General features: G+C 36.2%; 1 protein-coding gene across 2 annotated transcripts in view; it reads left to right on the top strand.

Annotated features, from left to right (window-relative positions):
* LOC149080429 (kinesin-like protein KIF28) overlaps positions 1 to 13459 on the top strand; it is a 1038199-nt gene that overhangs the window by 875580 nt on the left and 149160 nt on the right. For both annotated transcript variants that reach the window (XM_089239551.1, XM_089239552.1), the window contains exon 21: positions 10131 to 10301. In XM_089239551.1, coding sequence (XP_089095677.1) covers positions 10131 to 10301 — 171 coding nt within the window. The remainder of the gene's footprint in view (positions 1 to 10130; positions 10302 to 13459) is intronic.

Genomic DNA, 13459 nt, shown 5'->3' on the forward strand with positions numbered 1-13459 from the left:
GGACGGAATTAAATTCGTTACCACCGATAAGCATCCAAACGCGTTTGTTTCTGTTTTTTCCATTCAGCTAGAGAAATTCAAATCTGCTATTCACATAGGGAATTTAGGTCTTTGTAGCTCCCACTAACTTCAGTATGTGATGGAAGTAAAAAAAAATATTTTTTTCTTTAATTTATTTAAAATCATTTTTATACTTTTTTATACCGTTCAAATCGTATGAACAAATTCAGTTCATCGAGTTGAAAGCTTTGAAATTGATTGAAGCTCGCCATTAAATGCAGATATCCTATGGATGTCGATGATCATGTAAGCACATGATGATCCTATCACCTCATATGATATTTTCTGCAAAACCAAATTATCGCCAAAATCTGTAACCACCAATTACGAATTTTCTTCGAATATCTTCTTCGACAAACGTTGATTTCAGTGATGTATTGCGTACAAAAGACTAAATTTCTGCTGAACCAGAACACCGATATCGTTTATTGTAGGCTTTTTCGAAAGCCGATGCAATGGACAAGTTTTTGGTGAATTTGTCAGATTGTAGACGCGGAAAGGTATTTGCGTAATTGGCGATAAAATAAATTTGGCGACAATTTGATGTTGAACTTTGCCAATCTTTCAGCGCTTGTAGTTTGCCAATAAATCCAGATATTTCGATGAAAATGACGACATCTCTCATAGGATTTTTTTGTGTGCTTAGTTTGCGTGTAGGTCTCGTAAAAATTTCACAAATGCAGGATTTTTTAGACCTGACACATACTTTTCCATAAAATCGATTATCCACCATAACTCGAAACAGGTTTGAGATAGGACAAGGTTGGTGGGGTGTTTCATGATCCACTTGGGTCTATCACCCAGTGTCGTCTTAAGGCATGGGCCCACCCGGGCCTGGGGGCATCAAGCGAAGAGGGGCCTCACAAAAATGAGATCTGGTTGAAAGATACGAGAAGTTGTTTGCTAGGGCCTCAGAAAAATCAATTGATGAAAGAAATTTTGATAAAGAGCGTTTTTTATCAAAGTTGCCCATTACACTATTAAATTTTTTTGTCAAACTTATTTTATAAATTATCTTTGACAAAGAACTTTTATAGTGTAATACCGGCCTTAGAGTTAAATCCCATCCTTAGATTAGTCACTTTTGAAATAAAAAATTTCATTTTTTTTTTTCAGTTTATAGACTGAATATGGAGTAAAATATACTTGTACGTATCGGGGGAACCACCAAAAATATTCAAGTGCTTAGGGCCTTCAAACGTCTTAATCCGACCCTGAGTGAACAGCGTACGTGGATAACATTGCTTAATAAAAGTTTTTTTTTTTAATTTAAAAAAAGTTAAAAGATCAAAAATTAACAAAAAATAATAAATATATTTAAAATAATTTCAAATATTTAAAAAGAAAAAAATTATAATTTTTAATTAAATTTAAAAGTTGTGTAGTAGTTTAAAAGTATGTAGTGAATTAAATATTCGTAATGAAATTAAATATTCGTAACGGCTTGTAATTTTTGTCCCGTCAGTGGCCGTTGTTGACAAGTTTCATTGTATAAAATCGTAAAGTATAGACAAAAGGCAGTTAAAGTTTCTATATCTCCATCTCAGAAGGAAACAAAGGGATACACGTATGTGGGTACATCCTATTGATGAACAGGGACCTTCATATGGTGTTTTTAAGTGTATTTATAGCAAATATAATTAAAAAATTCCGAGCAAAATCACCTTCAAAAAGTAGCCAAAGATGCGGACGAATTCGCTCCGCATCCGCATCGTGTGAATAGCTCGGAATAACCCAATTGTCAAAACTTCTATGTGCGGATGCGGAGCCCGCACTTAGGTTTTGACACATGCGGACGACGTCCGGACCCGCATGAACATTTCGTAGGTGCGGGGGAATTTCGGCTCGTCTGAAAGGCTTAGTATATTCCAATTGTTGAAAATTCTTCCGGACCCGCATCCGCTCATAGAAGTTTTGACAATTGGGTTATTCCGAGCTATTCACACGAAGCGGATGCGGAGCGAATTCGTCCGCATCTTTGGCTACTTTTTGAAGGTGATTTTGCACGGAATTTTTTTAATTATATTTGCTATAAATACACTTAAAAACACCATATGAAGGTCCTTGTTCATCAATAGGATGTACCCACATACGTGTATCCCTTTGTTTCCTTCTGAGATGGAGATATAGAAACTTTAACTGCCTTTTGTCTATACTTTACGATTTTATACAATGAAACTTGTCAACAACGGCCACTGACGGGACAAAAATTACAAGCCGTTCTGTTCATTACGAATATTTAATATTAATTTAATACTTTAATAACTTTTAAATTTAATTTAAAAATTTTAATTTTTTTCTTTTTAAATATTTGAAATTATTTAAAAATATAAATATCTGAAATATTATTTTAAATATTTGTTATTTTTTTAAATTTTTAATCTGTTAATCTTTTTAAACTTTAAAAAAAATACTTTTATTAAACAACGTTATCCACGTACGGTGTTCACTCAGGGCCGGATTAAGTCATTTGAAGGCCCTAGCACTTGAATGTTTCTGGTGGTTCCCCCGATACCTACAAGTATATTTTACTCGATATTCAGTCTATAAACTTGAAAAAATGAAATTTTATATTTCAGAAGTGAGACTAATCTAAGGATGGGATTTCACTCTAAAAGGTTTATGAAAGTTATTTTATAAAACTTGAAAAATGTAACCAATAAACACATCTGTTACATTCGAGAGAACTTAACTGATCCGCCTATTGGTTGCATTTTTCAAGTTTTATAAACGAACTTCGAACATTGGATGTTTTTGCACAAAATTTTTCTTCCGTATTTTTCCGAAAAGACAAGATTTTTTTTTTCAAAATATTTTGAAAATATTTGAAGACATTTTCTCCCATCGACTACTTGTGAGGATCGGAATGAAGACATCTTTATTCCCATATTCTATGTGGCTCTAGGTTAAACCACAAAAGAATGCCTCTAGGCTGCCTATGGGCACTGAATCAGGGGTAAAGGAGAAAAATAATTACAAAAATTGCGAAAAAACAGTTTTTATGCACGAATTTCGAACTAAAGATGCGGGCGATTCGTCCGCATCCGCTCCGTGTGAAAGTGCCCTAAATCGCGACATTTTTTTCATTTGTAAAATTCTGATTCATCTACAACAGGATCTTTGCACTTTATACACTCCATATTTACTGTTGTTTGCACTTTCAGATATTAATGTTTTTTATTAATTCAAGCATAAAAAGTGTACATATACAATTGAAAGAGTTATACCCGAGGAGCCAGGAACGGCTCATACTGGATACTTAATACATAGACAAATCGTCAAACAAAGTGGAAATAATACACAATAGAATTATAGGAAAGAAAAAAAAGGGGGGGGGGATTAACAAGATATATAATTAAACAGTGACAACCATGGTGGCAGTGTTTTGAGTAATTAACATGGAGGGAAAATTTACAAGGAAAGAAAAAAGAAAAGTGCTGAGGACGTGTAAGCTCAAGGTGAAGAGAAAAAAAATATATATACACATATATACACACAAATAAATTCAAAGGAAGAAAAAACAAATTAAATATATATACACCATAATTAAAAAAAAAAGTTCAAAAGTGTTTTTCTATGTTAGTCTCAGATAAGAGATAGGATTTAATTAATTTTTTGTAGGTAGGCAGAGAGACATTTGTATCGAAATTTAAAGGAAATAAATTATAGAACTTCGGAATAATATATGTAAAGTGTTTTCTAGCTATTGTTTTGTGTATTAGTGGTATTTCTACACTAGATTTCGCACAATCTTTATTTGTTATTATCTCATGTAATTATACTTTGTCACATATATTAATTTTATAGCATTACAACAGCGTGCCCTTAATTTTAGCTCTCCAAGTTGAACTTTCATGAACTGTAAGCTCTAGCTAGTTTCAGGGATGTTCTGATTTTTTGAAAAGGACGTGAATATATTTGTATTTTTTACGTGAAACATATTTGCGAGACATAGCAGTGAAATTCTGTGTATTTACATTTTGCTTAACCCTTACAGCTGTAATCTCGCGATATCCCGGGTTTTTAAAACCCTCTAAAAACGGCAATCCCAAAATATCTCGGGTTCTTGAAACTCTCTCAAAACGGCAACCCTGAGCCCACATGCTGCTGTAAGTTTTCTTCTCCCGATAAGTTTTCCTTCCCCCCGTCCGGTCAATTGCTGCAAGTGGATGAAGTCAGCTTTTGTTCAAAGTCTGATAACAGAAGGGGAGAGAGACGATGTTTTTCTTTTCCCTTCGAAGTAGTATATTATTATTTCGTACAGCATAAATAACAGCAACCGATAGTTTTTCCTCTTCCTAGTTTTATTATTATTGTTATTATTTTAATGGGTGGGATCAGGTCGCAATCAGAAAAAAATTCTTCTTGAAAATAGGTAGCAATATCTATGGTTCTACATAGGTGATATTCTAAAAACTACACTCAGCTACATTTGGGATTTAATCAATAACTAAAAAGGAGAGACGTGCATAGGCGTAAACTTATTGAAAATGTTGGGGGGAGGGAGCTCAGGCTCTAATGGAACCTCGTTTATACGACGTGCCGTATAAATGCAAAAGCAGTATAACTGAAACATTTTCCGAAAATTCTCCCCCCCCCCCTATTTTTTCTTACACACGTTTCCCAAAAAAAAATTTTCTAAAAAATCTGTCGTTTTGATTCAAAATCTTATGCTTGAGAGGAAATATTATATTACCACAACATTACTGTTGCTAAAGTCGCCACAGAGAGCAACAGGCCTACAACGTTACAAATATTCAATCATTACACTTCAGTCACAATTTGAAGTATAGATGGCAGCACTGAAATATCATACATTGGTAGCTACAATACACTAGCTACACACTCAGACTGTTAGGTGTACACACTCACTTTGTTCCAGACTCTGCCACGAAGCTGGGCTGAAAGAGATCTCGGCAACGGGATAAGTGCGGTGGCAGAGACCCTGGCGTTCATTCATTCATGTTGCTGAAGTCTCAAGCAATTTTACGGTATTCATTTCAAGATTTAACAGAATTTTTTTTTTATTTAAACCTTATGTAAAACGTCCTATACATACTTGTTTGTTTTGCTTTTGGTTTCTATATCTAAGTAAACAGTAGATGATGTATTGAGTTCCGTTGTTGAAAGATTTTTCTCTTAAAGAAAGAACAAATAGTGTATATGTTTGCTATCAGCAAAAGGCCAGAAATAGAGAAGGGGGGGGGCAGAGGAAGCAACTGTCCCGGGCGGCAAAATTTAGGGGGCGACAGTTTTAGATGGGAACAGAGAACACCGTTACAAAATTATCGAATGTGGGGGAAGCAAAATCATGTTTGCCCCGGTCGGAAAAAATTCCAGTTACGGCCCTGGCTATCAGGATACCGTAGCCCGTTCAATAATTATTTTAGTACCTATCAAAAGCCATTGAACCAGTCAATCATCTTAAATTTTATGCGCTTTTTGAGTAAAAAATATGCATGAGAAACTACAGTCGATCCCGCTTAGTTTTTCCGTTTGCAACGTTTCTTCATGATGTGTTTTTGAAAACCGGGAAACACTGTATTTCAGTGACACGTTTTTACAAATTGAAAAATTATGTGATTCGATTGATAGAAATGGTATTTCCCAAAGACTTGGGAGTTCGAATCGAAGTGAAAACGTCGATTAATTGAAGTGAGTACAGGCAGGGCCATGGGTAAAGCAGAAATCAGGAGGCTCTTCCGACAAGAGTCAAATATGTTAATTGGTCAGTGAATGTATGTTGTTTGAATTTCGGGGGCTCAAAGTTATAAAGGCTTCATTTGCAGAAAGAAATTTTTTAGAAATGCATAGCAACTGAAACAAAACGTCATACAAATGAGTAAGGTCAGAAACATAATAGGGAGACGTATAGAAAGGGTTCCATTACATTTTCCTAAATGCAGTAAAATCTTCACAAATGATCACCTGTACTCAAACACAAATATGCATCAGTTTTCGCCTCTACTCGGCGTAAAATTTCTATGGTGGAGCCCCGTAGGCTCTCCTCTTACATTCATTTATCGAATTTACTGATTTAATTTATTTTCTTCTAGTGGTTGCGGAGCCCCCGGGAAGAGTACACGGAACACCGGTTGAAAACCGCTGCTTCAGTGAAAAGTTTCCCAAACTTTTTCTGTGTGTTCCATAGCCCTTCTTTAAAAAAAATTTCTTTCTCATTTCTCCCAACTCCAGCCCACCCATAGGAGCCTATACTAAACCCATAGCTTCTATCGACCCTTTGGACAATTGCATTTTTTCATTTCACACTTTGGAAAGCACTGCTTTAGTGGCCATTCTTGGTTATTATACAACTTAATTTAATCAAAGGTCACGGGAAATTGACCTTTTTATTTTTTATTTTTTTTTGCACTATTTATAAATTTATGATTAGTCCTGTTTGTTGCATTTATATAAATTAACCTCTTTTTAGCATTAATGTGTGTATAAATGTATGTAATTGAAAAATTTTCAGAATAAGTGCGAATTTTCAAGTTGTGCGGAAGATTAATTAAATTTTTTGTAATTTTTCAAATTAAAATTGCTTATAATACAGTAAAAGTTCGTTATAACAACAGCTCACAACCACGAGAAAAGCTTTCGTTGTGACGTAGTTCTGATTATAAAAGAGTTTTTACTTCTTGGTCTGTAAGGACATAAAATTATTTAAAATTTCTGCTTTAACTGCATTGGGACGTCTTTGAGATCATTTCGTTCTAATATTAACGATTGAACAGAACTCTAGTCATGAAGTTGATTTTTGATCTCAAAGCAGTTGATTCTCTAAGAGTGAAAGACGTTTTCCATAGAATTTCGTATCATCAAAGCGGTTTAGACGACCAACTGAACAATTAAAAGTCTGAACTTATTACATTCATGCTCACTTCCATGGATCAGTCAACATCGTCTATCGAATCGGAAATTCCACATTTTCAAATAGTTTGGTGTTTGGCTGCTCAACTCCAAGGGACTTCTAGCTACGATGGACCATACCCGAAGCCCGGGTGCTTTATTTGCTCTTGTCATTTATTTTTATTTTTGTTTTTCAAGTAAAAAATAAACTCTCTCTCAGGGGAAAAATCCGCCCATTTTTGACATTATTCATGTTTAGTTACTTCTTTGTGAACGTGTAGTTTGCTTCTTTTTCGAGCAACTCTTTCTTTCTATTAGTGAGCAGCTACAGTACTAATAACTAGAAATTCCTAAATAAAATACATGTCGAAGTCATTTGCATGAGAATGTTTTTGCAAATGAATATGCACCGAGATAAATAGAAAAAAGATGCATTTAAAAACGCATTTGCATTTTTTGCGTGGTTATTTGTTCTTTAGCATATATTTTCTCAGTTTTAGTTCATATTTTGCCATTTTTTAAGTGGAAAATTCGGACTCTAATTATATCAATCATTTCATGTATTTAGAGAGATAGATGGCTTTTTCTCAGCCCAAGATATATATCAAGGAAACACCTATTTTCTGGATACTATGCTGAGGTGAACTCGGAAAGGAAAGCATGCTTGTCCGGTATGCAAGAGGGCCTGGGTTCGTGTCCCAGCAGGGACAAGATGACTTTTCTTTCCGAGTTCACCTCAGCATAGTATCCAGAAAATAGGTGTTTCCTTGATATATTTCATGTATTGTTACCAAAGTGAATAGGACAGGGGCGTAGCCAGAAATTTCGTTCGGAGGGACCACTTACATTTCGGGGGGGGGGGACCAAAGTGATAGAACAATATATTTGGCCATGTTTTTCCTTTTTTTTGGACATTTTCTCACATTTCGGGGGGGGGACCAGACCCCCAAGTCTTCCCCCTGGCTAAGTCCTTGGAATGGGACTGCCCCTGAGCAGTAGCGTAACCAACAAGACCGATCTATGGGGTGTGGGGGCACAGAATTTCTTCTGGAGAATTTTTGAGTTGGTGAAAAATTTCCAAAAGCTTTGATTAATAAAAATTTATTTAATTGTTGGGGGCGTACGCCTCTGCCCTTGAGCCCCATTCTAATTTGATCACGGTCCAAGTAAAAATATACTTTCATTCTGTCTATCTCTCTCTCTCTCTCAGTGAAACCGAGCACAACTCCGGTATATCGCCATAGGCAATTTATTACAGATCTAGTTGTGCCGTAAATTTGAGTATATCCCCAGGATCCCTTGGGTCCCCCAGATCTCATCAATCTTGAAATTCTTGGACGGGGTCACGAAAACGATTATATTTCAAAGAATGCAAGTAAAAATATACAAAAAATATATACAGTATATACATCTTTATTTATTCCAGGGTTGGACAAATCCCAGGCACCAGGTCACCATGGCGACTGGAAAATCTGTATTGGCGCCTAAAATTTTGTATATGTGATTGCTAAATCAGAATCTAGGGATGGCTCAAAAATTTCCGATTTCATAATTAACTGTCTTCCAACATGGAAAGGAGCAGAGCCGCAACTAGAGAGAGCAGGTGGGTCTGATGCTCCGGACGCTGGATCAGAATGGGAGTCAAATTCACCCTTTAACTGCTTCTTCTACATGCAAGGGGCGCCAAAATTCCGAATTGCCCCAGGTGACAAAGTATCTAGTTGCGGCCATGGGAAGGGGTCATCAATTCCCAGAAAGGTTGAAAAAAGATTATTTAAGATACTTTTCTCGTGAAAAAACCATGCTTGGCTCCTACGGAATTTAGCTGGTGCCTAAATTTTTTCTGATTTTTGTCAAGCCCTGTATTTATTTATATTTTATGATACAGTGTATATTTCCCTCAAAATCGAATTACATTTCACTTACTTAAGATTTATTTTACTATCATTGAGTCATATTGAGTGATATATCAGGTTCATGGCCCCCACATCCTGGAGTACGGCCCTAGTCTGGGATCTTTTGCGGGCCCCCCGACCATACTTTCACGGGCCCTCTTATGATGGATTTACAGCATGAAAAAACAAGAAATAATGAAAATTCCCGGGCTCCAGGGCTGAAGCCTTGCCAGCCCATACCTTGTGGGGGCCATGATCAGGTTTTAAATTAGAAAAATAATAATAATAATAACATTTTTGGATGCATAAATTTCTTAATGAAAACTCGATTTAAATATTGTTACTGTCCCAAGTACGCAAGCCAAATTGAGTTTAAGTTTTTCTTAAATAAATTTTAAATATGATTGAAAAAATGAAACGTTGTAAGTTTTATTAATTTATTGATATGTCTAACAGAAAAAAAATTCTTGTACTACGCTTTATTGATTATAAGTATTAGAGGGCTACAAATACTGTATCTAGACTGTTTTTGAAGATTCTGAATAAATTATCATTAAAGAAAATGCTTAAAATGCATGAATTTATCAAAAATGTGTGACTATATTTTATATAATAATTCCCATAATAATTTTTAGAAAAACAATGCGTCCTCTGTTTCCTGCGTATGCGCTTCAGCCCCGTATATACGGGGCAGCCAGCAACTTTCAGCGCTCTCTACCCAACCAATGTTAATTTCTCCATGTCGGCGCCTCTGTTGTGAAGGCTCGAAAAATCGGGCCTTCGAACTTTTTAATAAGCTTAATCGTTGTTCACTTAACCTCCTCCTACTTTTTTTCTGTTGTCTCATGTCCCCTTCCCCAAGGGTCACACTTAACAAAAGAAGAGATGCTCTTGAGTTTACGGACAGTACAAGCAAGAGAAAGGATTCCCCCCCCCCCCAAGTTATCTCTAGAGGTACCTTCAGGCACACCAGCACTCTGGGAGGATGCAATTTAGGATGGATGGATGCCGGGGTGATTGCGAGATAAGACTACTATTGTCACAGAACAAGTGCATTGAGATTCTAAAGAAAAGTAAAAAATAAAATTTCGAGCAGATGATTTCTACTATTTTGAGAAATTTTTTTGTCAAAGTTTTTTCTGAGCCAAGTGTGAGAAACATATCCACTCGAATTTTTTTTTTTTTTTTGGGGGGGGGGGCTCGGGCCCATGGGCCGGATACAAGTTTACGCCTATGGAGACGTGTACGTCTGGTGGCGATTCATAAGATTGAAACGTTGTTTATTCTGAGGATGGTGCAAGTAAATGTTTTTCTTTATTTCAGCTTGTTGATTACATGAGAGAAGGTTTTATCACCATTCAACTATACGGTAAACAGACTGCTAGAAAATCAGCAATGAACAGAGTTCAGGGGAAAAATACAAAAGAAATGTTTCAAGCCGATTTGATAACAAATGCCAATACACTAATGGGTGGATTCAAGATGAATGGAAGGGTAAGTAAAAATATCTTGCTTTTTTGACAATTTATTTATTCATTTTTTTTTAATTTGTCATTTAATCTTCAACTAGCTGACGAAGCTCTATTTTGTAACAAGGAAGCCCCATTTTTTCTTTTGCTAGCAAGAATTTCACGCTGACTTAAATTTTTTTATTAATGTTTTGTATGTATAATTCTCATGTTCAAACATAAGAACAAATAAACCTCAAGCATTTTAAACCCTCAAAATTTTTTACTTATCTCAATATTATGTATTCACCGGAAAACATTTTCCTCTTTGGTTACAGATTCCGCCCGTGTCGAACTAGTATTTGAACTAAAGATTGTGAGTGATAAATGATGGTGATTTATTGATGAACATAAAATGATATTTGTGAATTTTTTTTTGAACTTCAAATTTAGTACTTCGGTGAATTTGAAATTGGTAAATTGGTAAATGTGAAATTTGTAATTTGGTATATTTAAATTATTGAAAGAATCGTTAAACATCAGTTAGCAAAAAAGATGACGATATTCACCACAAGTTTTTTTATTGGTTAAGGAGAACTTGATCAAAAAATATTATAATATAATTATCAACACTTATAAAATCATTATAATATATTTCGTGTTGACAAAGGCGGTAAAAATCTGTCAAAGGTAAATACCACACCAACCCTACATGCATCCATTTTGTGACCTGAAGGGAATTTCAATATTTCAGATTCATCCAAAACAGGTTGATTATTAACTATAAATATTATTAATTTAACAAATAAAAATAACTGATTATATTAACTTTATTATCATATACATAGGTGTACGCAGAATTTTCTCAAGGGTGGGGGGGGGGGGAGTTCAATTTTTTCCCTCTCAAGCGGGGTTTTACGTTTTTTCCTGTAAAATAACACTATAATCTCGGCTTGAGGGGGAGAGGGTTAGAACCTCAAGCCCCCCTTGCGTACGCCAATGATCATATATATATATATATGTGCAGGGTGAGTCAGATCTATTCTGGCAAACGAAAAGGGATGATGGAAGAGCCCAAGTGGATCATGATACATCCCTCCCCCTAACCCTGTCCTATTTCAAACAGTTTTTGAGTTATGGTGGATAATCGGTTATGAAAAAAATATGTGTCAAGTCCAAAAAAACTTGCCTTGGCGAAGTTTCTGAAAGATTTTCACATGCACAACTAAGCACATACTGGAGAAAGAACAAAAAAAATCCTATATAAGAAATAATTTTCATCGAAATATCTGAATTTATTGGTGAGCTACAAGCGCTGGCAAAAATTGGCGAAGTTCAAAATCGAATTGTTGCCAAAATTTCTTCTCGTCAATTACACGAATACCCTTCTGGCTACAAAAGGCCAAATTTACTATAAAAACTTGTCCATTGTACCAGTTTTCCATAGAGTTTTCAAAAAGCTATACAGGTGTTCTGGTTCAGGAGAAATTTAGCCATTTGTTAGCAATATAATGACTGAGATCTTCGTCCGTCAAAGTAATTTCAGGAGGTTGTGGCGACAATTCGATTTTTCACTTCACCAATCTCTCAGTGATTGAAGCTCACGATTAAATGCAGATATCCTATGGATGTCGATGATCATGTAAGCACATGATGATTCTATCACCTCATATGATATTTTCTGCAAAACCAAATTATCGCCAAAATCTGTAACCACCAATTACGAATTTTCTTCAAATATCTTCTTCGACAAACGTTGATTTCAGTGATGTATTGCGCACAAAAGACTAAATTTCTGCTGAACCAGAACATCGATATCGTTTATTGTAGGCTTTTTCGAAAGCCGATGCAATGGACAAGTTTTTGGTGAATTTGTCAGATTGTAGACGCGGAAAGGTATTTGCGTAATTGGCGATGAAAAATATTTGGCGACAATTTGATGTTGAACTTTGCTAATCTTTCAGCGCTTGTAGTTTGCCAATAAATCCAGATATTTCGATGAAAATGACGACATCTCTTATAGGATTTTTTTTTTGTGCTTAGTTTGCGTGTAGGTCTCGTAAAAATTTCACAAATGCAGGATTTTTTAGACCTGACACGTACTTTTCCATAAAATCGATTATCCACCATAACTCGAAACAGGTTTGAGATAGGACAAGGTTGGTGGGGTGTTTCATGATCCACTTGGGTCTATCACCCAGTGTCGTCTTAAGGCATGGGCCCACCCGGGCCTGGGGGCATCAAGCGAAGAGGGGCCTCACAAAAATGAAATCTGGTTGAAAGTTTCGAGAAGTTGTTTGCTAGGGCCTCAGAAAAATCAATTGGCCCGGGGGCCCATGATACTCTTAAGACGGCCATGCTATCACCCACTTATGTTTGACAAAATAGGTTGGAATCACCCTGTGTATATATATACAGGGTGATTCAGAAATGATGGAAAAAAATTTAAGAAGTGATAGTACACATCAATAGAAACAATCGTCATCAGAGAATGCACGGTCTAACAGGAAACGCAAACTCGCTAGCGCGTTCCTAAACAGCCGCTCCACAAACGTTAAAACGGCATTCCTGTTAAAATTTATCGAGAGAAAAAGAACACCATGCATGCAAATGTAACCTGGGGAAGAAGAAGAAACCATATGCAAATCTGCGTCACAGTGAATAGGCGCGGACGTCAGCCCTGTGAAGTTATTCCTGAGTGCAACCATTCTAACAGTTGTAACGTACGGGATAATGGCGCACTTTAATAATACTGAAAAAGCAGACATGCATTTCATTTACGGAGCTGCAAATGGATGTACGACAGAGGCAGCACGAATGTATGGTGAGCGTTTTCGCCACAGGCGGTTGCCCAAACAGAAAACATCGGCAGCTGTGCGAAACGGGATATTTTTTTGCTTCCTGATCTGATGCAGGTCTAACTGCCAAGGACTGCCAGAACAGCAGGTGTGAAAGACGAGATTTTGGAGATGGTGGCAAATATATAAGCCAACTACAAGCACATGAGCTGTGGGCCGTAGCCTTGGTGTGCTAAAATTCATGACATGGCGAGTACTGAAGGGTGAGAAGTTGCACCCATAGGTGCCAATTTCCAGACTTCAAAAATCTGTAGTTTGTCGCGCGGCGTAATATTTCGTGGCCGAAGAATAATATAGGAAAAATAAAAGGGAAAAAATTAGGGATTTTTTTAACCAGTTCTAGTTC

This window comes from Pholcus phalangioides, unplaced genomic scaffold, assembly GCF_987345545.1.
Source record: "Pholcus phalangioides strain wild (caught in Gottingen) unplaced genomic scaffold, Ppha-v1.0 ptg000011l_1, whole genome shotgun sequence".
Lineage (NCBI taxonomy): Eukaryota > Metazoa > Arthropoda > Arachnida > Araneae > Pholcidae > Pholcus > Pholcus phalangioides.